Below are 27,124 nucleotides of genomic sequence, written 5' to 3' on the forward strand. Positions count from 1 at the left end.
TTGGGTTTTTCGAATGTTATTTGCAAGAAACTGTTCACCGAAAGAATGGTTTTTCACCTAACCTCCATGATAAGGCCAACACAACGGTGATTCACCAAGCACCAAGTGAAATGGTGAAGTTCGGAAACAAAAACGATTATCTGCCTTCAGAACCAAACAAAATACAGAAATGTGGACTGAACGCAACCAAATTGGTTATTATTTTACCTCATTGAGTATATTAAAGTGCGTGTGACCATGATAGTGCATTTGTTTAGAGTTATCAAAAATGTTTCGTGTGATTTTTACTTGTTCTTACCTATCAATCATTTACCAGCTCAGCGCAGCAGCCGAACGGTTGCTCAATTTTTGGTAGCTACCAACACGAGTCGTATAAATAAGTCATGCGTAATAAAAAATGTCCCATGTATGACATAATCACACAGGAAATGGTGAAAGTGTATGCCAAAAAAATAAGCAGCATTCTAAGATATACTTCATGTAATGGAGAGGGCTAATCCCTCCTGACTGTGACGTGGATTAATATTATTAATCTCCCCTTTCCTTACTATAATCACTGGTTACGAAACTTCCATAATTTCTTCTTTCTTCCATGTATTGCGCATATTTTACGATACTTGGGTGGCCAAATGGAGGGACTTATCCAAAATAAACCACTAGGATCACTAAACTATGAATTGTATATTACATCCAGGGAGATTACCGTTAGTTGGATAAGCCACCCTTACAACAATCAGACTGATTTTTGAGGCATGAAACTATCCAAGAGAGAAAGTGTGGTCGCTGCTTAAAAAGCACCTCTTTATTCCTAAATTGCCAGATTTTGGATTCCTACCCCAAAAAATCTCAACCTCCAAACACTTACGCAGGTTGTCACTTTAAGGGGGGGGGGGGGTTGAAGCCATAACATCGATTATAAAGCCAGAAATATACATATTATGCGGAAAATTCATGAAATCATGGATAGATCTTAGACACCTTTGAATCTGAGGAGAGAGGGTGGGTGAAAGCCTCTCTGTGAACACGCCAGCCCGTACCCATGTATTCATCTGTATAAGAATGTGAATATGTGTTCTTCCCAAAATAGATTTTCAGCCGCAAATACTCTAGTATGTAGAACTGGACTCCTTCGTACATTTATTGGCTATTTATTGATAATATTCCTCCTCGAATGGCTAAACTTGTCTTAGATAGTTTCCAGTGGAAAGCTATTTTATTACTCTTTTTTTCACCTTACTTAACATTGAAGGAATAAAAAGCACATTTCTAGCTTCTAAATACAGTTATATTCTGGTGTTTGAGACCATGCATAAGATCGGGATGTGCAGTAGAAGGGAAGTCGCAAAGCTAAATCTCAGTGGGACTTTTCAGATAACCATTTTTTCGCTTTTTTTAGGGAGAGAGACCTACACCTTCTAAATTAGGGCTAAGGACGGCTTTCCCACATTTTAAATAGATGAAATTAAAAACGTGAGGTACGTATAGAAGTTTTAACAATAAGCGAAATTTTCCTAAATAAATGAAAATACGAAATTGACAGAAGAGAAAAAGCGTAGTATAATAAAGAACACATTTTAATTAGGGATACAAAAGAAGTAGAAGAATCAAGAAAGGAAATACAAGACATAAAAAATAGAATGAAGAAAGGGAATGGAATAGAACACAGAAATGATAGAAGATAAAAACGTATCATGATAAAGAATATATTTTAATTTCGGATATAATGGAAGCGGAAAAATGAAGAGAGGAAATAATGACGAATTAAGGTAAACTTACAGGGCCGTTAACGACCGTAGATAATCAAAGGATCCTGGTGTGATACATGTAATTTGGTTATCAGAAAGAGACCTGAAATAATTAAAATTATGAGACGTTATAGGAAAATATGGTTGGTCGCCGTTCTTCAACAATCTTACTCTAAGAGTGACAATTAGAGAGGGGATGGGAGCGAGTGCCCTTTCTCAACATTTTCGTAAGTTGGCACCACTCTTCTAATCATGAGCAATGTGAAATAACTGAGACATTTTCTGTTGTCCAACTCTTAACTGAAAATGCTTCCTAATTGCTAGATAACAAATGCTAGAAACTGATTGAATGGGCGGGAGCTTCGAAAGCATAGAAGCTTTTTGAATATTACGCTTCAAATTCTCTCACGATTTTCTTAAAAACAATTCAATTTACTGGAAAAATTGGCTAAAAATTTCGTTAGCTTGTGTAAACGCAAACTTTTTTTTCGGATAAAGAAAAACGGCTTTACTTTCATTGCTTGAAAGGTGAACTGACGAATCATACAGTTCGTGGTAACGAACTTTAAGAAAGGAGCGACACACCTCAATAGTAACCGAAACTCTAAAAAAGGAATCTGATTAAAATTTATACCAAAAGATTTGGCTTGTTATGGTCATTTCAGACACATAAAATTCATTAAGTTTCGTGTTACCCATCAAAAGCTGAGAGCCTGAGAAAATTTGCCTGATTTTACAATCAGGCTAAATAAAATTTGTGTCCCAATTCTTCAGGAGCGACTACTGGCACACAACCGAGCCATTTGATTAAAATGGTAATATCTATTTTTTTACAAAATTCTAGAAGAAACTTAAGCATAAAGAGCGAGGTCTTGAGGAGGAGCCAACCCCTTCCATATACCTAATAGATTCTGTTTGGTTTAAATTTTTATGTTGCTCCTTACTTTCAGCTGAAAAAAAGTTTCTTTTTTATATAATATAATACTGGCCGTAGTTTAGCGACAGTTAGTGAGTAATTGATATGTCTGATTTTTTCGAGTAAGGACAAGGTAAGTGGAATTCGATTATAGGTCATTAAGTTAACGTTCCTATGCGCTTGCAATTAAATATAAAAATTCATTGAGCCCAATGATTGCCTTTTCTGAGACACCAAAATTGGCTTTACGCAATTAAGCCTTTAATCACTTACAATAGTAATTACAGCAGACTTTTGACATTTAAAAAGAACTCGACTTGATGCAATCAGTACTTTGAGGTAGCAAAATAGCAAAATTCGACAAAAATAAAACTGTTTTGGGATGCCGAATTAACTAGAATTAATTAGAATCCATGCTATGGATGCGGTCTAATATCTTAAGCATATTTCGGATGGAAATTGCTTAGGTATTTAAAGCATCTTTAGAGGGTTTAATTCAGCTCTCCTCTGCCACAGCCTACCTCTACCCGAAATTCGATTTTGAGGTAAGGACTGACCAGCCCTATCTCAACGTGGCAGGTCCAATGGCTGAGTCAGAGAATTTCTATTTATTGTAGTTCTGGACATACAAAACCAGTATCTACAGGATAAAAACAACTTTCAATGGTTTTACATAGCCAAATAATAGTGGGAATATACTAGGATCACAAAAGTTAAAATAACTAGTACTTAGTGGTGCTTAGTATACTTAATGTTTAATATAATTATACTTAGTAGCAGGACGTTCAGCAGGAAACAGAATGGCAAGAAAGGAAGAAAACAGACATCGAAAAAATTCGAAGCAATTCCATGTCTTCGTATCTTAATTCAGTTCCAAAAATAATAAAAATCAAAATTTGGCAATTTTCTGAAAAACTTCAAGAAATTCGGATACTAGGTTTTGGCAGAGATAGCCAAACTGGAATCGTACCATTTCAGATACCGAGAGACAACGTTGTAAAAGAAATACACTGCCGTACCTGAATATTAATAAATATATGCTCAAATTTTAGTTAAAATTGAAAAGAATTTTAAAAACTATTTCTGCCAATTATAAAAATCGAAAAAGATATACGATTATTATTTATTAAAATATCGCAGTTTAGTATGTTCCCGAGATACTTAAATATAGAAGATATTCAATTTTCTCACGATTAACTTGTATTAACTATTAAAACTGAAAACTTGATTTAGGAGAGAAAATTATCGACTCACCAAATACTTTAATATTTAGAAATGATGAAATTAGATAGAAAATACTTTTAGGCTTGTTACGAAATGAAGCTTGATTTAAAAAAAAAAATACTAAACGAACAATTTAAATTAGAAAGGGATTACTCAAATATTAAATAAAAATAGATTAAACTTGAACTTCGTTTTCTAACCATAGAATAATATTTTCTTCTACCTTCTTCAAATAAATCGCAATTGTAAAAACTTAGGCCTTAGTGAGCATAATTTAACAATATAACAATATAGAACAACAAGCAATAGCACAAAGGGAGTACAACTTACAAGGTTTTGACATTCACCAGCCCAGCAAACATTTTGTTGTGGATTTCTTTCAATTTGTTCTCTGATATATGCCTAAAAAATGAAAAAAAAAATTAAAACCCACACATGTGTTGGAAAAACGAAAAAACGATGAAAAACCGTAATAAAAAATGCCAATGCTTCTATAGAGTACAAATTTTAAGAGGGATTTAAGTCAAAATAACAGCCAAGGAACTTTTCCAGTAGAAAAAAAACCGCCAGTATGTCAGCCTCCTGGCGCTCAACACTTTGATAAGTTTAAAATAAAATATTAGTAGTAGCAGTAGCAGGGGATTCCTAACACCTTTCTTGTAGGGAGGATGGGTGGGTGAGGTTTCAAAATTTTGTGGTAATTTAACTGGATTTTACTGGAATGCTCTCGTGTTTTATTGAGATATTTTTATGATTTTGGTTTGTGAAGGACTCTCTGAAGAATAATCCGGTTGACTGAATAATAATTATCAAGTTTATATGTTTTGATTTTTGAGGAAAGCTCCGGAAGAATTATCTAGTTCAGGGACTTCAAGATACGCTAATAGTCAAAACAGCAGCTCAAAGAAGAAAGTCTTTATGGTTAAAAAAGAAACAAGGAATGACATTAATGAGAGTTTTTTTCTTTAAAACTATATCTCTTAAGTTAAAAGTATATCAGTGTTAATCATTATATAAATCTTTATCATCATATTGATGTGTTATATTCTTTCAAATTAACTCTAGAGACAAAGTAGTTTTTAATGGGCTACAATAAAAAAAAAATCATTTTTACTCTAACTGGGTTAAATACTGAATGAAAACTCTTTGAAGGGGTCAATTTAGTAAAAAACAAGAAAAAAACAAAATAAATCCATTAAAAATATAAATTTCCGAGAGTTCAAACTTTGAGAATGAAAATATGGGTTCTTGTCTGTTATAGCGCCTGTGTATATAGAAGCTAAGTAAAATCAGTTTCTTCGTTAGTTTCTTTCGGCTAACCGTGAAATAAAAAAAGACAAGTATCAAAATAGAATAAAAATATATAATTTGGGCTATATATTTGCACATTAGGAGGGGAGAGGGTAAAGTATTTGGACGGTGTGAAGTTAGAAAACAATTATTAATTCATAATATGCATAATAATTGTACCTAATACATTTCGCATACAGACCCGCTATATTTTACCCCGCCTCAACCCCTAATGTACAAATATATAGCCCAAATTTGTTAAACAAGTACTAAATTTTCACCATATATTTTGATATTAAACAGTTCGTGGTAACGAACTGTAGCAATGAGTCCCGGCTCAATAGTAACCGAAACTCTAAAAAACGGAATTTTGATACCAATAGTTGCAGCAAAAGAATCGCATTTTAATGCTGATTTTAAATATATAAGTTTCATCAAGTTTAATCTTACCCATCAAAAGTTATGAGCCTGAGAAAATTTGCCTCATTTTAGAAAATAGGGGGAAACACCCCTTAGAAGTCATAGAATCTTAACGAAAATCACACCATCAGATTCAGCGTATCAGAGAACCATACTGTAGAAGTTTCAAGCTCCTATCTACAAAGAAATTTTGAATTTTTTGCCACAAAACAGATCACGGATGCGTGCTTTTTTTTCAGGGGTGATCGTATCGACCCAGTGGTCCTAGAACGTCACAGGAGGGCTCATTTCAACGGAAATTAAAAGTTCTAGTGCCCTTTTTAAGTAACCAAAAAAATTGGAGGGCACCTAGGCTCCCTCCCACGCTCACTTTTTTCCCCAAGTCACCGAATCAAAATTCGAGTTCTAAAAAAGTTCTAGTTGCCTTTTTAAGTAACCAAAAAATTGGAGGGCAACTGGGCCTCCTCCCCCGCTCCTTTTTTCTCAAAATCATCCGACCAAAACTATGAGAAAGCCATTTAGCCAAAAAAAAAAGAAAAAATACAAATTTCGTTTTAGTTATTGATGTGCGGAGAGCCAAAATCAAAACATGTATTAATTCAAAAACGTTCAGAAATTAAATAAAAAAAAAACAAGTTTTTTAGCTGACTGTATGGAGCAACATTAAAACTTAAAACAAACATAAATTAATCCGTATATGAAAGGGGCTGTTCCCTCCTCAAAGCCCCGCTCTTTACGCTAAAGTTATTATTTCTGTTTTAAAAAGTAGAGTTGAGAGAGTCAAACTTAACGTAACGGGTGGGGCGTTTAGGAGGGAACAGCCCCTTTCATATACGGATTCATTTCTGTTCGTTTTAAGTTTTAATGTCGCTCCTTACTTTCAGTTAAAAAGCATGTTTTTGTATTTAATTTTATTAGGAATGAGCGTCGGAGAAACAGGTTCTACTTTCTACTTAGCTTTTATATACAAAGGCGCTACAACATAGGCACTAGAACAGACACGTACCTATATATGTCATTATAGCAGCTAATAAAAAAAAAAATCAGGGAAAAAAAAGGTAGAATTCGCCAGTATATCACCTCGACGCTGCTCAACACTATGATGTGTTTGTAATGAGAGCATTAGTAGTTTCTAAGAACACTAGTTTATAAGAATAGTTTCATAACTATTTGTAACTATACAACTAAAAAAAAAGTATATAACTATAAAGTAGTTATTTATCATAGTAGTAAATTTAGTATATCAATATAGTTCAAAATAGTATTTATATAGCTTAGTGTTAGTTAGTATATATTTAGTATATTTGCTATAGTAGTTATTTATTAGTATTATAAACTAAAGCTCATAACTACAAAAGACAGTTTATCAGTTTATAAGAATTGTAGTAGCAGTAGAGCAGTACATAGTAGCAGTGTATATAGAGCAGTACATATAGAGCAGTGTATATAGAGCAGTACATAGAGCAGTACATAGTAGCAGAATATGTAGTAGCAGTAGAGCAGTACAGCAGTAGTAGCAGTACATCAAGTAGAGCCACGAAGCTTTTCTTGTAGACATTAATAAGGACATTTCTTTGAAACTTTGTAAAAAGAAAAAATTGTTTTGTAAAAAATTGTTTTGTAAAAGAAAAAATAAAAAGAAAAAAGAAAAAAAACCGACATGGCTATTACTTCCTCCGTAAAATCTTTATTATCACGTTAAGGCGTTGAATTGTTATGAAATAGCTCTAGAGACGAAGCACACTTTAACCTTTAATGGGCTACTGTCAAAAAATTCAAAATGTCGTTTTCACTCAAACCAGGTTAAGTACCGAACAAAAACTCTTTAAGTGGTTAATTCAAAGAACGCTTGATTTCCTGGCATTATTTTGAAAAACGGTCAGAAATTAAATTTTAAAGAACGATTTTTTCAACTGAAAGTAAGGAACAACATTAAAACTAAGGAGCAACATTAAAACTGAAGGGGGCTGCCCCTTCCTTATGCCTCACTTTTTACGCTAAAGTTGGATTATTTTTTTTTGTCCCAATTCTGTAAGAGCGACTCCTGAAACGCAAAGGCCGTTGAATTTGAATCATATACATTTTAAAGAACCTTAAGACTTTAGCGTAAAGAGCATGAATAAGGAAGGGACAGCCACCCTCAGGTCAGAATAATTTCTGTTCGTTTTAAATTGTAAAGTTGCTCCTAACTATCAGCTGAAAAAACTCGTTTATTTAATTTATTTCTTACTGTTTTTAAAAATAATCCCAGGAGCAGAGGCGCCATTTGGGCCAAATCTTGGGGTGGGCATGAACTCCATCTGGCCTCCCCCCCCCCGATTCAACTTGTGTCGCGTAAGAAAAATCCGGGTTTTGGCAGCACATTGATCGAATATTGTAAGCAAAAATGCATTTTCAGCACTCGTGTGTTGCTTGGAAATGTACTGTAACCAAATGTGGAACTCAGCCACACTGACCTCTAAGACTAATTATAACAACGAAGAATACAATCAACGAGGTTAAGTGATGAAACTGAAAGTGAAAAATTCAACCAGACTACAGGCTGGCATACCTCAGCGAGAAACTTTCTTACTTAAGTAAACAATGCGTCGGTGAAAGTAACCTTCATTGTTATGCTGAGGGTTGTAACAAAAATCTCAGTGTCCCTTCAGCAGAAATCTTCCAGATCAAATATATTTATAAAAAGGAAAAACATAACAAGAAAAAAAAATATAACAACATTCAAGGTAACAAGTGGAACCGCCGAGCTTTCATCTTTGCAAAATCGTCAACAAGCTGGTTGTAGTCCAAATTTTTAATAAATCCTTCTCTGCAAATATCAAAAGGAGGTGACTGAGACGATCATCTCCTGTTGTAGACCGCAGGTAGTTTTTCACTATTTCTAGGCTAGAAAACAAACGCTCATAGCTCGCTGTTTTCTCAGGAAGTGTGGCAGCAATACGAAGTACTTTAATTACTTCTGAGTAAGCCACTGGTAATGCCTGAAGATGGTCGACAATGTCTAGGAAGTTTTCCGGCTTTTTCTCCTCACTGAGCAAGAAACGCTTGGCAATACCAGCTTGAGATTCGAGAAGAATGCTGTCGATATCCACCTCGCCGTAAAGAGAAGAGAAAAGCTTGAGCAGCTCTGTGTCCATAAACTTGGTTGAGCTTGGATCCAAGGCTTCGAGCGTACTCAGCACTGGCAAGTTATCTGTGAACCTTCTGTCAAATTCGGCTAGTAGACGGTCAGAAGTTTTGAAGTATTCTTGCTTCATTTCATCCGCCAAAGTAGTCCAATTTCCAGATTTGATGAAATTCTTTCCTAGCGTCAAAGTTTTCACAAATTGTTTCCGATGCTTGGTGATCTTTTGAGTTCTTCAAGGTCGTCCTTTCTGACCCACAGAGGAGGGTCTAGTCGCGGGTCCATTCACAGCAGGTACTTAAATTTCAAGTTCTGTTGCAAACTCTTCAGCCTTCTTGAAAAGCAATACAAATGAAGCATGTGAACGCAGGTCGGTGAGTTTGCTTCTTGTGCCCTGAGTCAGGGTGAGCGATCGAGAAATAACCAAGTCGACGGCGACGACATAGAGTTGCTGAGACAGCGATTTCGTCCCTCGCGTAATTGCTTCTATGTAGTGCAGTTGGAAGATAACAAGGAACGATTCCATCAAGAAATGATAGGCCAGGAACTGACCTATTTTAGTCTATCAACTTAGAGGAATTACTGCAAATATTCAGAATTTATAATATTTGTATAATCATCTAGGAAACGGGCATTTGACAGAACTTGAGAATTAGATTATGTATCTAAGTTGCTTTCAAAGTTTACAATGGTTAATAGCAAATAGTGTTATTATTATGGCCGGCAGAGGACCCTTTTTGGTGGAAGCTTGGGCCCCCTGAAAAATCTGGGGTGGGCATTTGTCCCAGGAGATTACTTTTTTGGTAAAGACAGTCTATAAAAAATCATTAATAAGACATTTCAAGACACTTTGTGTCCTCTTAACCGAAACAAACTTCTTTTTCTAAGGTTCAAGCTAGAAATAAAAGTTTCTCATTCTATTTCAAATAAGGTCAAATCTCAAAATAAAAGAGAACAAATACAATGACTGATAGCCAAAGACCTTAAAATCCTAAGTTTTAAGTGTGCTAAAACTATCAAGAAAGCTGTTTTAGAATGTTAAAATATCAGGAAAGAAGGGACCCATTAGCTATGCCATGGATGGCTAGTACTGAACTTTAGGTCAAAATGAAGGAGTTCACTTCAGTTTGAATTTATATGTTGATAATTTGAACACTAATGTTGAAGGGGCGGAAATCTGTAATTTCCGCTCATTTTTTCCAATAAAAATGTGCATCATTATATTGCAAGACTGGAGATCATTTCACAACCAGGATGAAGTAAACTTCCTTTTCTGGATATTTGAATATCCTTTTCATATATTATCTTGTCATTCTAGGAATACTTCTTCTAGTCTTCCGCAGTATCAGGAAAGGGGAAAGATTCCCCGGCAACTATTCATCTCAAACGTCTTGATTGATGCTATATAAGTGTGCAGCATCTATGAGAAAATCCGATAGAAGGAAAAGCGAACATCTTTAAGTACCAGAAAATGTAAGATGAATTGACAGGGACTTCACCAACGCTAGGGTGGGACTGTTTGTGTTTGAATATTCCTTCTCACATCGAAAAAGATTTATGGGTACGTGTTAATTAGAAAAAACACACCCAAGAAGTGAAGTTAGGTTAATCCTAATGAAAAATAACCTGAAGCCCTTAGTTTATATAATAATATAATTTGGGCAATATACCTGCACATTAGGGGCGGAGAAGGGGAGGGGGGATAATGTATTTAGACAGCGTCCCTAACCTAACCTAACCCCCACTCCTTAATGTCCAAATACATAGCCCAAATTATACAAGTCCAATGCATTTTATCACCTGTCACTTGTCTTTGTTGCTATGAAACTGGTTTTCTGAGATCTAACCTAAGCGTAATTCCTAGTGTGTTTCGATTAATTAACAAGAACCGATGTGTGGATAGCTTGGTCTTGCCGACAGATGTTGCGCGGATTTTCGAAGAGCCCCTTTTTTCTTTTTCTTTTTTTTGCAAATCTCTGCATGCGATAGAATTAAATCTACGGTTGGTGAATCTGGCGAAATTACAGTTTTGATAAAGAAGCAAATGAAACATAAGGTAAGAAGTGGAGCGTAAGATAGTTTAGTTTAAGGAAGAACGACTTAATCTTAATTTAATATTGGGGCAGCGCCATAAAAATGGATCGAGGCTCAGGCCCCAAAGACCCATTAGCTCCAAGGACTTAGATAATTGATACATCTATTATCCTATTATGGCTAAACATTTGCGCCATCTAAGATCCACCTAATTTCCGAAATAACCACAGAATTGTAATTGGGTGTAGTTTTAATTTATTATTTAAATTGAACAATCTTTTTCCTATCAACCCTAGGTTTAAGTTATGTTTAAAAGGAGTCGGACTTCACTTCTGCAACCATATTTTACATCGCCTGAAGAAAAGAAAAGTCAGGGTGCGAATATTCGCCCAGGGTACGGGCGAATATTCGATCCGCTACTGTTTCAATTAGTGGTGGAAAAATTTGTTTCTTCAGCCGGCAGAATTGTGTTTAAATAAACTAGATTCCTCATTTTTTAGATAAAGTATGCAATTGAAAGTCTTTTTAAACAGATATTCAAAAAATCTCCTTTTTTTAGAGCTTCCTTAGGATAACTTGAACCGAATTTTGTTTCCAATTAGACGAGCCAGCCAGAATTCAGAGTGGTTTGTTAAATCTATAACCTGTCACAGGATGTGGATGATGATTAAAAAAAAAAAATGCGCGTTTTTTCCGACCAACAGTAACTCCCAGTCTTACCGAAAACGAAATTATGACTTCACAGGTGGGCAGAAAGTAAAACTATTACAGCTGAACTTTGCTTCTGCAGCACAATTTTCAAAACTTCAAATTCAGATTTGCAATTTGAAGAATGTAGCTAAAAAATGGAGTATTCAAAATAGTGAATATTCGGTGCACACCCGTTTCAAATCAGAGTTAGAATACTCGTTTCCCTAGCCAAAAAACTGTGAATAAAATAAATAACCGTTTCCTAATTACGAATTTGCATAAATATTACTAGTTTCTTATTAACAATGTAAAACTGCACTTTTAACATCTGTCTTTAGACAATCCAATAAATTCTTTTCCAGAAAACTTCTAGAAACATTTAAAATTCTTTGGCCGAATCCGTTAAGCGATGCCGTTTGGTCGCTGTCATTCGATAATATTTATAATATAATATTAATTAATATAATATTATATTATATTAATTAATAATATAATATAATATTAATAATATTGTCTTCCGGCAGTACTGAGCTTTATCTAGTCGTTATAAAACACACTTGATCTAGTTTTCCTCAATGTAATCGAAGTGGGAAGGTTCCTCGGTTGAGATGAATGGCGAAGATTCATCTTAAAGATCTAGATTAATAAAAGATAAACGTAATGCGTCTAAGAGAAACTTAAAGGGAAGGAAATATGTGCATATAAATGCTATAATGTATAAGAGAAACTCACAGGGGAAGAAAAAGCTAACGGAATCTACAGAAGGTACTATTTGGCGTTGATGAAAGACTGGTAAGGCAGGGTCGTGTGCAGGAATTTCCCTCAAGACCTGGAGGGAGTAAAATAATAAAAAACAAACCTTATTTGATAGTTCAAATAAAATTTGTCAAGAGATTCAGGGAAGTTTAGGAATTCAGGGGGCCAGACCCCCGAGACCCTCTTGCAAACGTCACTATAATAAGTCGTCAATTTGTAAGGGGTTCCTCATGTGATCCAGGAAATATGTCAGTATTATACCAACAAAACCCACTTCTATGGTTTACCAGTCTTCTGAATTGAAAAATAAATTTGATCATTATGTTTTAAAACGAGTGAAAAACAACTTTAAAATACAGATTCAAGAGCCAAAAAGCTCCCTATCCGGATAGTGCATAGGAATTAATTTTGGTTGGCCATGTTTCGCTAAGAGCTACCGAGAACAGGGAGTTTCAACAAAAAAAGGAGGAATGATAAAATCCGGACATTCCAATTTATACATTGCAATGGATACAGAGGATAATATTACTCTTGGTACACAACTATTCTATTAAAAAGTAAACTGTATTCAAAATTTAATATTAATAGTTTTTGCGCTTTTTTTGTCTTTTTGGCGCATATTGCGCATAGTTTCATTTTTCGTACGTCAACTTGATTTTTTTTTTATTTAAAACTTTATTTTAAACGTTTGAGCTGCTTCTAGTAGTAGTAGACCTAGTATAAAATGTTTTCATCTTTCAGTTGAATTTTTCTCTGTTTGAATTTTAGCTCTTTCTTTAGTGGAAGAAAGCTTCATTTTAGTTATATGTATAGTACCGGGAGCATGGCGGCTTCGCCACCAGGCCCCGGCAATCCGCATGAGGCAGGCTTTTATGTATGAATTCTTATTGTCGCTTGTCTTCTAACCGCAGACAATTTGAGCCTTTTCTTGATGTCATGACTTCACCACAGGTTCGATACAGCAACCCTGGGAAAAATAAGAATTTCTTAAAGTTGTGACCTATTTAGATCGTTTTGTGGCCAGAAATGTCAATTCAACAGTTTTAAGAAGAAAAAATACTATGTGGCTGGTTTTGAGGCCGGGCCCCAGCATGGCTATGCGACAGGGTTGTATATATTGATTCTCATTGTCACTTTTCTTGTAACCACAGACAATGTGAGCCTCTTCTTGATGTCATTGCGTCAGCATAGGCTCGATACAACCAACATGGGAAAAATACAAATTCTTCCTTAAAGTTGTGGCCTTTTTAGATCGTTTTAATGGCCATGAATGTCAATATGCCAGTTAAGAAAAAAAAAATAAGTATGTAGCCGATTTTGAAACTAGGAGGCACAGACCATAGGAGGCACAGACTATGGAGGGACCTAGTCCTTGAGGGCCCATAATAAAAACTGGGGCACCCTCAACCGAGACCGTAAATACAGGTGGAGGAGAAAGAAGGCCTCTCCAATGTACAATTAACAGGGCCCACCGGTGTGTGCACACATCCTGTGAGTTACAAACCTTTTTCCAGTAATGGGTTAAATTACATGGTAATGCAGAACACCATCGCAGGAGGATTCTCTATAGGAGGATAACTGCGGCAGGGCGTAAGACCCAGATCTATAAACAACGGCCTCTGCAAATGGCAGCTTCGAACCTTCAGGGTACCTGCAAGACGGGGGACCTTGAGGTCAACTATCCCCACTTTAGGAGTGGCGCCATTCGAGGAAGTTATAGCCTAGTAAAGGAAGCAGCATTCGCACAGGATTTTGATTAATGGGTAATTCTTCTGGGCTTGAACTGTTTTAATGGGCGTTTTCGGGCTAAAAAACCTCTTCCTAGCTAGTATCTTTTATGGGTTGCCTCCTCGTAGTAGCATAATATTTGTAGGCATGAATATATAATGAGTGTAGGGTAATAGGCTTGAGAGTGTCTGAGCTGGATTTCGACTCTTGTTGATAGAAGAAAATCGATAAGCGCTGAAAACAACGTTGTGACCAAGGTGGGCCCAGGATTGCACAAAGCCTCCATTCATGCTGGAAATTCCACGGACTTCTTGCTGCCCGGTACTTAGCTGGCTTAAGCGCTTCAATGTAGATTTGCGAAGATGTGTTGGTCCCCGCCCTGCAATAGTATCCGGAGCCATTGCATTTCCTGAGCCCGAAATAATTTTAATGATTTAAAGAATATGAAAACTGAAACTTGGAATGTTACGATGTTAAAAAATAACTATCGTATCAACATTTTGACTGACTAATTCAGACGATTCGAACTGGACTTATTAGGAGTTTCAGAAACTCATATCCCCGGGGTAGGAAGCATGAAATTAGGCGATATGGAATTTTTTACTTCGGCAGGAAAGATGGGGTACATAGACAGGGAGCAGGGCTCGTGATGAATAAGGAAGCTGCTAAGTATTGTTTAGGCTGGGAAGGTATTAATAATAGAATAATAATAGCTCATTTTATGAGTACAAAGTTCAGGGTATCAGTTATAGTTTTATATGCCCCTTTGGAACCGGCTGACGGATATACTAGTGAATAAGATGGATTTTATTTAGAGGTACAGAAGCAAATGGACAGGGTCCCAGGTAGAAATATGGGGTTTTTATTAGGAGATTTTAACCCCCATGTCGGCAGGAATAGAGGAGGAGAGTACATAGCTGTGTAGGCCTCAGGCGGCCTAGTGCTACGGTTAGCTGTTAGGAGTTAGTAGGTAGTTACAGTTTTTAGGTAAGGTCCAAATACATTTAGGGCAATTTACTTCTTCCATTGGAATTGAGAAGCCATAAATGTAAATAATCGATTCACCTCTGTTTCAGGAGCCGCCTGAAGTTGTCGAACATTTGTTAAGAGCCGCTACTAACAGATAATTTTTACAAAAAAAGGGGAAAACAGTAAATCTGGGAATATCGGGGGTAGCCCCAAAGTATCCCCCTTTTATATTTGCTTTCCCCATATAGTTAGCTTATGAGCTGCGTCAATTTTGACTTTACAATATTTATAGCTTTAGTTATACTCCTTGAAGTTTATTTCTAAAAGGGGCGGGGAATTAGTCAACACAGGTAACCAACCTTTATGAAAAAAGGAAGACGATCATCAAAATACGATTTTAGGGGGGGGCGGTTGACGTAAGTCCACACTCACGGTTACCCTCTATTTACATCTTTAGAATAAACGTTGGCCAAATAATATGAATAGAGCCCGTTCTTTTTCTGGCCAGGGTTTTCACCTTGGCTTTGCTTGCCCTGTCGTAACAAGGTTTTGATATATCTTGTAACTATTCACGGCATGTTCTTATGCAGCGCTTTGATGTCTGAGTGGCATGGAGAAAAAAAGATTTCTAAATTTCTTGTGCATTTGAAGATTGAAGAGTTTTTTTTTGTTTTTTTTTTTTTCTGATTAATTTCTTGACTTTTGTCTTGTAAGATTATGCAATCGATTTTCAAACTTCATAAAAGTAAAAGTTTTTATTTCATATAAACTCTTTTATAAAAGTTTGAACTTTTCCGGGGGAAATTTCCGTGGGGGGATTTTCTGTGGAGGGACGCTGGCTCCCCTCTATAGACCTAATTTGTGACTCCCCCTAGAAGTAGTTAAGGATTGTTACTACTTGAAAAAATTAGCTCAAAGGAAAATTATCGTAAACAGGGCATTACATAAAGGGTACAATGCAGAAAATGATAACCAAGAATAAATGATAAGTATAGATTAGGTTGGAGGAGGAGCGTGCGTAGCTGTGTTGGCCTCAGGCGGCTTGGTGCTGCAGTGAGTTATTAGCAGTTATTATACTACTAATAACTCACTAGTATTAACTCAATAGTAGTGAGTTATTCGTAGTAGTAGTATTGTATAATCTCATGTATACGTCTTTTAAAAAACAATTATATATTTTTGGATTCTTTTTTAGCCTAACGCTTCAAATATTGTCTCAAATCTTTGAGATATCGTACCAGGTGATTTATTATTGCGAAAAAAAGGGCACTATATCCCATTACCTACTTACTCATTTACCATATCCCATTTACCTACTTACTTTTCTATATTTGTATTTCTATCGGAGGCAAAAAAATACCTACAAGTTTGATAATATAAATACCTGCAAGATTGGTATACCTACAAGATAAAATACCTACAAGATTGACTAATCTAAAGCTAAGAAAAACGAACAACAAAAAAATCTTACATTTCAAGCAAAGCTACTGCTCCGTCAAACGCCATTGGCTCAATAACATTTATCATATTTCGTCGCAAGTCTAATTTAGTAAGACTGGGCAAGGACTTGAAATAACCATTAGCTCGAATTCGAGTTATTTCATTGCCAGGAAGTAACCTAAAACAGAGTTTGCTAATCAGAAAAAAACATAAAAAATAATATGTACCATAAAATATGTATTCCCAGAATTTTATTTTAAACGCAACTTTCTGTACTACATGGTTAAGTCACAATACCGAAGGTTAAAGTATTTCACGCTTAAACAAGTCCTTTTACAGTTGGCTGACTTGAAAATACATAGAACCATCATAACCGTCATTTAAAATCATCAGAGTCATAGGCAGACTATATATAAAAAAAAAAAAACTTAAAATATGGAATGGAGAGGGAGATCGACGCTATGATCAAGCGTGAAAGGCTTTCTAGAAAAATCTTATTTATTTTGTTAATTGCTCATCCACGAATTCCATTTTGTTGCTACCTTGTTGATTTCTCAGTAACGTAACAAAGACTTACGTCAATCAATAAATAAATTAATTCATTTACAGAAAACAGAAGAAATACTAAGCTTTAGACCCCCCCCCCCCAAAAAAAAAGGTTCATTGGCCTGTGAGAGTGGGAGACTAAACATTACATTAAAGAATATCACTAAAATCAAACAGAAGCACAAGAAGAGAAAAAAAGGGAGGGGGAAGGAGAGAAAAGAAAACAACAATAACAAAACAACGCTTTTACTGACTATATCAAGAGACAATCATTCGTTAAGATACATAGCAAAAAGAATAAATAAAGGAAATGGAAAAGAGAATATAATGGACTGAAGGAAAAAAAATAATAACAAAAATTGAACAACAACAACAAAAAATATCATGCCAATCAAAATGCCTTGACGTAAAATTTTATATTTAATGCCGTGACGGCAATTACGTCACGTAAATATCGTGACGTATGTAAAATTAAATTTGCTCCATAAGATTACATAGCGTCTTTAGTGATGCAAGATTGATAAGGTTTTATGGTGTAGTGCGAAAGAACCATTATATTAGGGAACAAATGTTAAACCAACTTACCAATATAATTTTTTTTTTTTTCTGATCAAAAGTGAACTAGGTTACAATTGTAAGTCAAGTAACGATAGTCATTCTATAGTGGCGTCCTTTCATGGTTAAGAGGTATACGCAAAGAGAAAAATAAAGATTAGCCTCCTATACTTTCAAAGATATATGATTTATACAAAAGTGTGCTTTCATTCCATTGGTTAGTTTTTGTGACGAAGGTCATCTTATATCAATTTATACAAACCAGATATACAGTAGAACTGATGATAATTCCTTAATAATCAAGAGAGTGACCAAAATAAAGCAGAAAACAATGTACAATAGAGTTAAGTATGTCTAATCCTGAAAGTAGCCAAAAAAAAACTAGGTTAAATAAGTAATTGAATTATTTCTGTCAAATTCGGAACATTACATTCTGGAAGTTACATGGATGTTTAGATAGTTATATCTGGGTATTACATCCAGATAGTTACATGGGACTTATATGGATTTTTTACAGGTGTTGATGATTTAGAGGTCGTAAGGAAGGATTTAAGGGAGATTGGAACTTCTAGGTGTAAAGAGGGAGGCTTTAAATGGAATTGGGAAGGAGGAAGGGCGTGCGTAGCTATGTTGGCCTCTGGCAACTTGGTGCTGCAGTGAGTTGTTAGTAGTAGTAGCAGTCGTAGTTTGGGAAGTTATGATTTTTTCAACTGTCAAAACAGTCAAACCATCAGGCCCGGTTACGTCCCCGACTTCATTACAGTTTATGGAGTCCATGTTAAAAGAGTCACTAACTTTGCCTATCTTAATTCCGTGAATATGAATAATGGCTCCGCGGAAGCAGAACTGACCAGCCGAATTACGAAAGCTTCTTCTGTCACTGGAAGACTCAATGCAGTTGGCAGAATGCTCTATGTAGTTGAAGACTCAATGCAGTTCGGCACACTAAGATGCGCACATACAACTCATCTGTTAGCTTAGTCTGACTCTATGCTGCCGAGACATTGCTCCTCCAATCCACCATATTGTATATGATAGATATCTGTCAGCCGAAATAACTCCATTGAATCGAGGGGCTTTGATGTGAAAAATTTGTGAGTAACAGAAGACCACTAGGTCTTGACATCAAGTGCCATTTTCAATTCAGACTACCCAAAGAGCCCTCATCTGTTTTGGGAACCTAATCTCAACACCAACGGAAGTTCCAACTCAAATTACGGTCAACTTCAACCCAGTATAATACGGTTGGTCGCACCTGAGGAGGCAAACCTCGTACGAGATGCAGGGAAATCCTAAAGAAGCTCCTGAAAATGGTTGACATTGCTGGTGACGAGGCTTACCTCATAGGAACAATCGATCCGCCTCGATAAGTAAAATTGCGAAAACTATTGCGTCATCCACGATATGGAGTTTAAGTTTTTGGATTTCAGTGTGTATTTTCTTATTTTGTTTTGCTAATTTTCAGCCCAAGTTTTTCTCATTGGTTTAATTCTGCAATCGTTCTTCTTTTGATTGCGGGTTTAAGATTCCTCGCTAATTATGCAGGCAAAAAGCAGCTCTCTTAGCGCAGCAAAATAGGCTGCAATTTTTCCTGTGAATTATTAGAACCCTTTTCTTAGTTCTTCTTTTTATTCTTGTTTAAAACTATTTAAAGCCGGATAATTTTCGTATTCCCGTTTGGTTTCAACAGCACAGTATTTTTTTCATAAACAAAGAAAAAATTTTGGGCATTGGGCAACAATACAATCAGAATTTAATTATTAATATATAGCAAATGATTATTATGAAATGAAAAAACATTATAATAGCATAGTTAGAATTATTTTTACAAGTAATAATTATTATTAAATAGCGAATTATTACCTAATAATGTGTAATAATTTATACCAATTGAGCATTATTATTTATATTGTAATTATTACTATTATATACAATAATTTAGTATTATATAAGAAATAATAACAAAATGTTTACAATTTAATTATTATCATTAAACTATAAAATAATTCCATTCTACGACCATATTAGATAGCAAACAATTATTTGGTCTTCACGTGGTTCCCTTTACTTAGTTCCTCTTATTATTTTTCTTATTTTGAGAAATATATTTCACATAGAAATTCTCAGAAATGTATTATTTACAAAATATTTTGAATTTACTTCTTCTTCTTCTTGTTGGATTCTTACGGAGACGTTCATCACATGAATCGAATTCTGAGCCCTATAGTGCATTGCTGCAACTCATTAGTAGATAGCGAACTATATGTATTACTTTATAGCAAGTCAGAATTATTATTAATATTGTAATGATTATTATTACATGCAATAACTAGTATTATATAAGAAACAATAAAAAAATGTTTACAATTTCATTAAGATCATTAAATTATAGAATAGTTCCATACTACAGCCGTAGTATACAGAAAACAATTTTTTGTATTCGTGTGGTTCCTTTTCTTAGTTCCTCTTATTATTTTTCATGTTTTGAGGGCTAAAAAAGGTCTGAATTTATTTCAGAGCTGATAATTTTTAGCTCCCTCCAACATCTGAAGCCCCTGGTATCTAACTTTTCGCATTTGAGCGGTAGCAGTGAGTGAAAACAATACTCTAAAAAAAATTATATTTCTGAAGAAAATTGATTACTTTTAATAAAAAAAAACGAAAATTAAATACCAATTTGTAACTGAAATAGCTAATAAAGGTATGGAGCAAAATGTACATCTTAAATGACAAAGTTATAATAAAAAAATAAGAATCAAAATTATAAAAAGACAGGACAGATAAAAAGCCTTTCTCGTTATTGAATAAAATTGCTCTAAATGGGATAGTAACTTTTCTCTTTCGTTTTATCGCAGAGCATTGGACCACATTAACTTCCAGTTCATTACTTTCAATTTAAGGACAAACTTTTGGAATTGTTCCCGGCGTTTTAGATTTAAGGACCCTAATGTCCTTGTTGAGAGGAAGAAAAGTTTGTATTTCTGCTTGTTATAAATAAAGCTTTATCTTCATTCAGTATTTATTTTGTTGACATCGGCAGGAACTGTCTTTTCTGTGAGATTGTTTTTATCAAAAAAGCAGGGATGTTTTTAAAGACAGCTAAAGGACCTTAAGCCCTTAATATAGGAGCGGAAGTACTGCGGCTACTTAATGCGGCAGTGTTGATAGGCTATGCCGTTAGCACTATGTTTGCACAAGCTTGATTTGTTTTTGTTTTCAGTTTTTGAGCGCAAATAATTCCTCCTGTTTCAGGAGTTGATCTTGGACGACTTTTGGTACAGATTAAATAAAAAAACAGTTTTTTTTAAATGAAAGTAAGGAGCGACATTAAAACTTAAAACGAACAGAAATTACTCCGTATATGAAAGGGGCTTTTTCTCCTCAACGCCCCGCTCTTTACGCTAAGGTTTGACTCTTTCTCTTAACTCTACTTTTTAAAACAGTAAAAAACTTCTGCGTAAAGAGCGATGCATTGAGGAGAAAAAGCCCCTTTCATATACGGAGTAATTTCTGTTCGTTTTAGGCTAAGCTTTAATGTCGCTCCTTACTTTCATTTAAAAAACCTGTTTTTTTATCTAATTTCTGGATGTTTTTGAATTAATGCATGTTTTGATCTTGGCTCTCCGCACATCAATCATTAAAACGAAATTTGCATATTAATTTTTTTTGGCTAAATGGCTTTCTCATAGTTTTAATCGGAAGATTTTAAGAATCACGGGGACTGTGGGGGAGTAAGTCATCCCCGAAGACATAGTTATTAGGTTTTTCGACTATGGTGAATAAAATGGCTATCTCAGAATTTCGATCCGGTGACTTTGGGGGAAAATGAGCATGGGAGAGGGCCTAGGTGCCCTCCAATTTTTTTGTCACTTAAAAAGGGACTAGAACTTTTAATTTTCCGTTAGAATGAGCCCTCTTGCGACATTCTAGGACCACCGAGTCGATACGATCACCCCTGGGGAAAAAAACAAACAAAAAAACAAATAAACACGCATCCGTGATTTGTCTTCTGGCAAAAAATGCGAAATTCCACATTTTTGTAGATAGGAGCTTGAAACTTCTACAACAAGGTTCTCTGATACGCTGAATCTGATGGTGTGATCTTCGTTAAGATTGTATGACTTTTAGGGGGTGTTTCCCCCTATTTTCTAAAATGAGGCAAATTTTTTCAGGCTCGTAACTTTTGATGGGTAAGAGGTAATATTGATGAAACTTATATATTTAAAATCAGCATTAAAATGCGATTCTTTTGATGTAACTATTGGTATCAAAATTCCATCCTTTAGAGTTTTGGCTACTATTGAGCCGGGTCGCTCCTTACTACAGTTCGTTACCACGAACTGTTTGATTATTATGTTAATGTAAAACGAGGCTAATGAGACAAGACTGATTAAACGATAGTGACAAAAACAATAAATGATAATGATAAGTAATGAAAAATGATATTGAAAAATTCTGATTTTGACCGTTTTGCAGTTTGTCTTCCTTTTTTTTTGGGTTTCAGTTACTACGAGGACATGCTTTAGTAAATAGCAATGGTGGCTGACAACAAAAGTCAGACCTAAAAATGATCAAAATCGGAAGAAAATCAAAATCAAAATGTGAATATTGCGTCCATCTCAAGGTGCTACTGAAGAGGGGTGCGGAACCCCTGCAGTATTTAAGCGGCTGTATTTTTCAAGAGATAAATTCCGACGAATCTTCCCATTTTTAGGGGGAGGACCTTAATATCTTCTATAAAACAGCTTTTTTTTAATTTCCAGACCTGCTTTCGTTTAATATACACAAACAAGGACTGAAGTTGCTGTTTACCACTTTATATGCTAAAACATACAATAACATAAAGAGATGTTTTCTTTTTCGTGGATAAAGGCTTTGCGGATGTGAAACTAAAATTTTCGAGCTTTTCCATATATATATATATATATATATATATATATATATATATATATATATATATATATATATATATATATATATATATATATATACATATATATATATATATATATATATATATATACATATATATATATATATATATATATATATATATATATATATATATATATATATATATATATATATATATATATATATATATATATACATATATAATATATATATATATATATATATATATATATATATATATATATATATATATATATATATATATATATATATATATATATATATATAGATATACATATATATATATATATATATATATATATATATATATATATATATATATATATATATATATATACATATATATATATATATATATATATATATATATATATATATGTATATATATATATATATATATATATATATATATATATATATATATATATATATATATATATATATATATATATATATATATTTCCAATAGCTTAATTAAAAGTTTGACCCATAGCTTATATATTTTTATTTCAGTATATTTATAACAAAAGACCATCCAGAATTTTTGTTCGGGGGGAGGGGGTATTTTCCTTGGGGGGAGGGTTACAAAAAATTTAAAAACGCATCAAAAATTTGTTTATATGCTTTTTTATTGGGTTTTTAAGATTCGGACTAAAGTTTCGTCAGGGGCGTTCATAACATGAGCCCCCTCCCCCGTGGATACGGCCTTGTTCATAAATGGAAAGGCAATATCGTCTATGAACTGCCTAGATAATTATATAGTAGTATTAAAGAAGACATCAGCAGAGAATCATTTACCGAATTTATCATTTTAAGTGAATACAAATATGTTAATATTTTCGAAACTGAATTGCCGTCTTCAATATTGAGTATATAGTAGAAATGCTCCGCTATCGGCTCTGCAGTAGAGGTATCCCACTATCATAAAAGGCAAAGGGGAAAAGCTAAATTACGGTGGAAAAACTTCACTCTTGGTTTTGCGATGCTTTATGGAAAATGAACTGGAGCTAAACCTCGGAAAAAAGGAGTAAAAAACAAACTAAGAAGAATATCACTTAAGCAAAATTATTAAAAACAAATTATCATAACAAGGCTGCATTATGTCCATCCAGGCTGAACTTCAAATTTACAATAATTAAAATTAATTATTAAATTGAGCCAATAAACTTAATTACAAAATTAGTTAATTAATTAATTACTTAATTAATTACTTAATTACAAAATTAAGCCAATTTACTTGGCTTAAAAAAATGGTTATGTAGCAGGTTGACATGATTTAAATTCCTTCAAATGACGTAAGAAAAAATACAATAAAGAGAAGAATAGACTATTAAATGAGAGATAACGTCTCGGAAAGAGCGGGTGAAAAATCGGCTAGAACTACACCTGAGAAAAGAGCAAGAAAAAAATACGGAGAAATTAACTGAAGGCAAAACAATAAAAAGAAATTATCATGAATGGACAATATCAGGCCCAATCAAGCCCTAGTCCAAAGATGTTATTAAATTTTCTTACTTATTCTGGAATTTTGTTTATGAATAACCAATTATATGAAGAATTATATAAGCCACATGAATAAAAATTATATGAATAACCTAATTATATAATAAATTACTAATTATATAATAACTATATAAAAATTATATAATAAAGTCATAATCTATATGAAAAACCTGCAGAGAAGTAGAGCTAAAACAACACTAGAGTCCTCTTTTGGGTGTGAGAGGGGGTAGTATTAACTACATTTAATTAAGGTTTTATCCTGGACAGTTACTGGGTCAACCCCCCCCCCCCCCGAAAAATATCTGACTAGTAAAAAAGTAGCAAAAATGCATATACACACATTCCGATGTGTTTTGTAAAGTTTTTTTTGTATCCCCCCCTTAACGAAAATCCTGGATAAGGCCTTGCATTCAATCCTCCATATTGTCTTATTTGTTTTATCATAATATTCATGTTAATTCGATTTATTTAACGAGAGTTCAAATCCACTTTTTCTCTTATTGTTACGGAGAAGATATAAAGCCTACAAGATAAAAGTCTATAAGCCTATAAGATATAAGAAGATAATGAGCATTAACACGTAAATAGCAACTCTGCCTACACTGCCTTTCCATCACAAACACCAGAAACAAGAAGAAACAATAGGGAGTTTCTCAAGACAGTAGGACAGTTTTCCCACTGTCTTGAGAAATTCTCTATTGTTTCTTCTTGTTTTTGGTGCATTAACACATAACAACAATTTTCAGATTTAATTTCTTCCATGTTCTCGACATCAACAAAATCTCACAGCATTCCTACTTTTCATAAAAAAAAATGACTATTTCCCAGATTTTCTTTTCAGAAACTTTCTAACGAATTTTTTATTAACACATAAAAGTTTATGAATTCAGAAAAAAATCAATTCAATCGAAAAAGATCGATTCAGAAAAAAATCGATTTCAAAGTTTATGAATTCAGAAAAAAATCGATTCAATCGAAAAAGATCGATTCAGAAAAAATCGATTTCAAAAGAAAAAAACACGGCCTGTGCAATAAAGTTTTTATAGTTGAAGATCATAAACGAACTATCATATTTTCCTTCTCATCAACCAAGGCTCCTAAAATTCTGTTAGTCCTTAAAGTATTTTCAAGTCGGGGCATAAAAAGTTCATCCATAGCGCTGCATGATTTAGCGGAATTTTATTAGATCTACTTATTATATTATGTTTAAATTATTTCTTCGATTAAGTTTATTATTCTGAGAAAAACAACTATTTTTTCTTCTTTATAATATGCTTTGCTGCCTAAAAAACTAATGATAAAAATATTACAGTTCCGTTGTGTATGGAGGAACGTCCCGAGGAAATTCTTTGAAGCCTCTGCTCGAACAATCCACAGTTGTGCCTTCACAAGTGCAGCTCTTTGGGCATGGCAGATCTTCAAGACAAGAACTATATCGATATTCTTCACCTGGCAAAAGAAAGAAAATATGTAATTTTCATTGCATAATTTTGAATTTTAGCTGTTTCACGTTGCCATTTTGTAACGTAAAGATATAATAGGCTATGATTGCCCATATCGATATTCGATATTGGCTATATCGATATTCGAGATTGGCTATATCGATATTCTTCACCTGGCAAAAGAAAGAAAATATGTAATTTTCATTGCATAATTTTGAATTTTAGCTGTTTCACGTAGCCATTTCGTAACGCAAAGATATAAAATAGGCTATGATTGGCCATCTAAAAAGAATCACCAATTAGAATCAAGCTTATATTCTTACAGACCTTAAGTAAACTAGTGGGATAGGGCTAATTAGCCAATGTGAAACCACTATCAAGATGTTGATAAACTGAGGAAATCAACAAAGTAGGACTATAGACCCAGCCTGTGAAGCTGGAGTGTGGTAGATGCCACAAAGTGCCAGTTCTAGTAAATTTTGAGGGTAATCACTCTGTTTTCTAACCTTAGGCATAAGGAGGTGATGGCACATAATTTTACGAAAAAATAATGTATGTATTATCATTAAAAACAATGATAATTACTTTTTTTTAAGTTTTCATATTAGCCAGAATTTTAAGAAGGAGAACACACAGTCAGATAATGTTGTAATGCTTAGCCTAAATAACGTAAATCATTTCTTTTTCGTATAATTACTGTCTTTACAAAAAGTTATTTAAAGTAAAGTATTCTGTTTAGCATAATTTCTATTTTTTATTTTAAATTTTATATAGATTTGTTATTCTCTGCTTCTTTTTTTCAATATTTAAGGTTTTCATAGCACACTCACCTGATAATATATCCCTGGTAATTACCTGCTATTTTCATCTTTAGATACTTATTATGTATCTCGTAGCTTTTGATTTTTAAATATATAAGTTTCATCAAGTTTAGTCTTACCCATCGAAAGTTACGAGCCTGAGAAAATTTGCGTTATTTTAGGAAATAGGGGGAAACACCCCCTAAAAGTCATAGAATCTTAACGAAAATCACACCATCAGATAAATCACACCAAAATAAATATAAATAATGTATAGTATAATATAATATATAGTATAATGTGTGTCTGTCGACTGACGTCATGTTTGTCGACTGACGAAATTACAGACCGGGACACAAATGACGACCGGGACACTAAAAGAGAAATTACGGACTATATATATATATATATATATATATATATATATATATATATATATATATATATATATATATATATATATATATATATATATATATATATATAATATATATATATATATATATAATATATATATAATATATATATCTATATATATAAAAATAAGTTGTCTGTGGATCTGTGGATCTGTGGATCAGGTGACGTCATGTTTCGGCTGACGTCATGAAATTAGTTGCCATCATTTTTGCTTTGAAGGTGACGTCATTCAAGTTATATAAGACATATGTTCGCGTAGAATTCTATTAATGTTTAAGTTTACAATGACTGATGAAGATGCTCAAAGAGTCTATGCCAAAAAACTTGCTGCTGATAGAGAAAGTCAGAAAAGAAAGCGTGCCGAGGAACTACCAGAGCAACGCGAAAGCAGACTTGCTGCTAAAAGAGAAAGTGAAAAAAGAAGGCGTGCCGAGGAATCAAAAGACCAGCAGGGAAACAGGCTTACATTACCTATAATACCTAGATCAACTCCTGCAGACGAAATGAATGCTTGCCTGAAAAATTCTAATTTATGGGCACACGTAAAAACATTAAAATTAACTACAAATATGCGTGTCCGATTGCAAAAC

General features: G+C 34.0%; 1 protein-coding gene across 3 annotated transcripts in view; it reads right to left on the reverse strand.

Annotated features, from left to right (window-relative positions):
- LOC136027015 (protein slit-like) overlaps positions 1 to 27,124 on the reverse strand; it is a 303,464-nt gene that overhangs the window by 55,891 nt on the left and 220,449 nt on the right. For all 3 annotated transcript variants that reach the window (XM_065703919.1, XM_065703918.1, XM_065703917.1), the window contains exons 15-18: positions 25,186 to 25,324; positions 16,368 to 16,514; positions 4,216 to 4,287; positions 1,777 to 1,848 (exon numbers count right to left, since the gene is read on the reverse strand). In XM_065703919.1, the coding sequence (XP_065559991.1) occupies positions 1,777 to 1,848; positions 4,216 to 4,287; positions 16,368 to 16,514; positions 25,186 to 25,324 (430 nt within the window). The remainder of the gene's footprint in view (positions 1 to 1,776; positions 1,849 to 4,215; positions 4,288 to 16,367; positions 16,515 to 25,185; positions 25,325 to 27,124) is intronic.

This window comes from Artemia franciscana, chromosome 5, assembly GCF_032884065.1.
Source record: "Artemia franciscana chromosome 5, ASM3288406v1, whole genome shotgun sequence".
Classification (NCBI taxonomy): Eukaryota; Metazoa; Arthropoda; class Branchiopoda; order Anostraca; family Artemiidae; genus Artemia; species Artemia franciscana.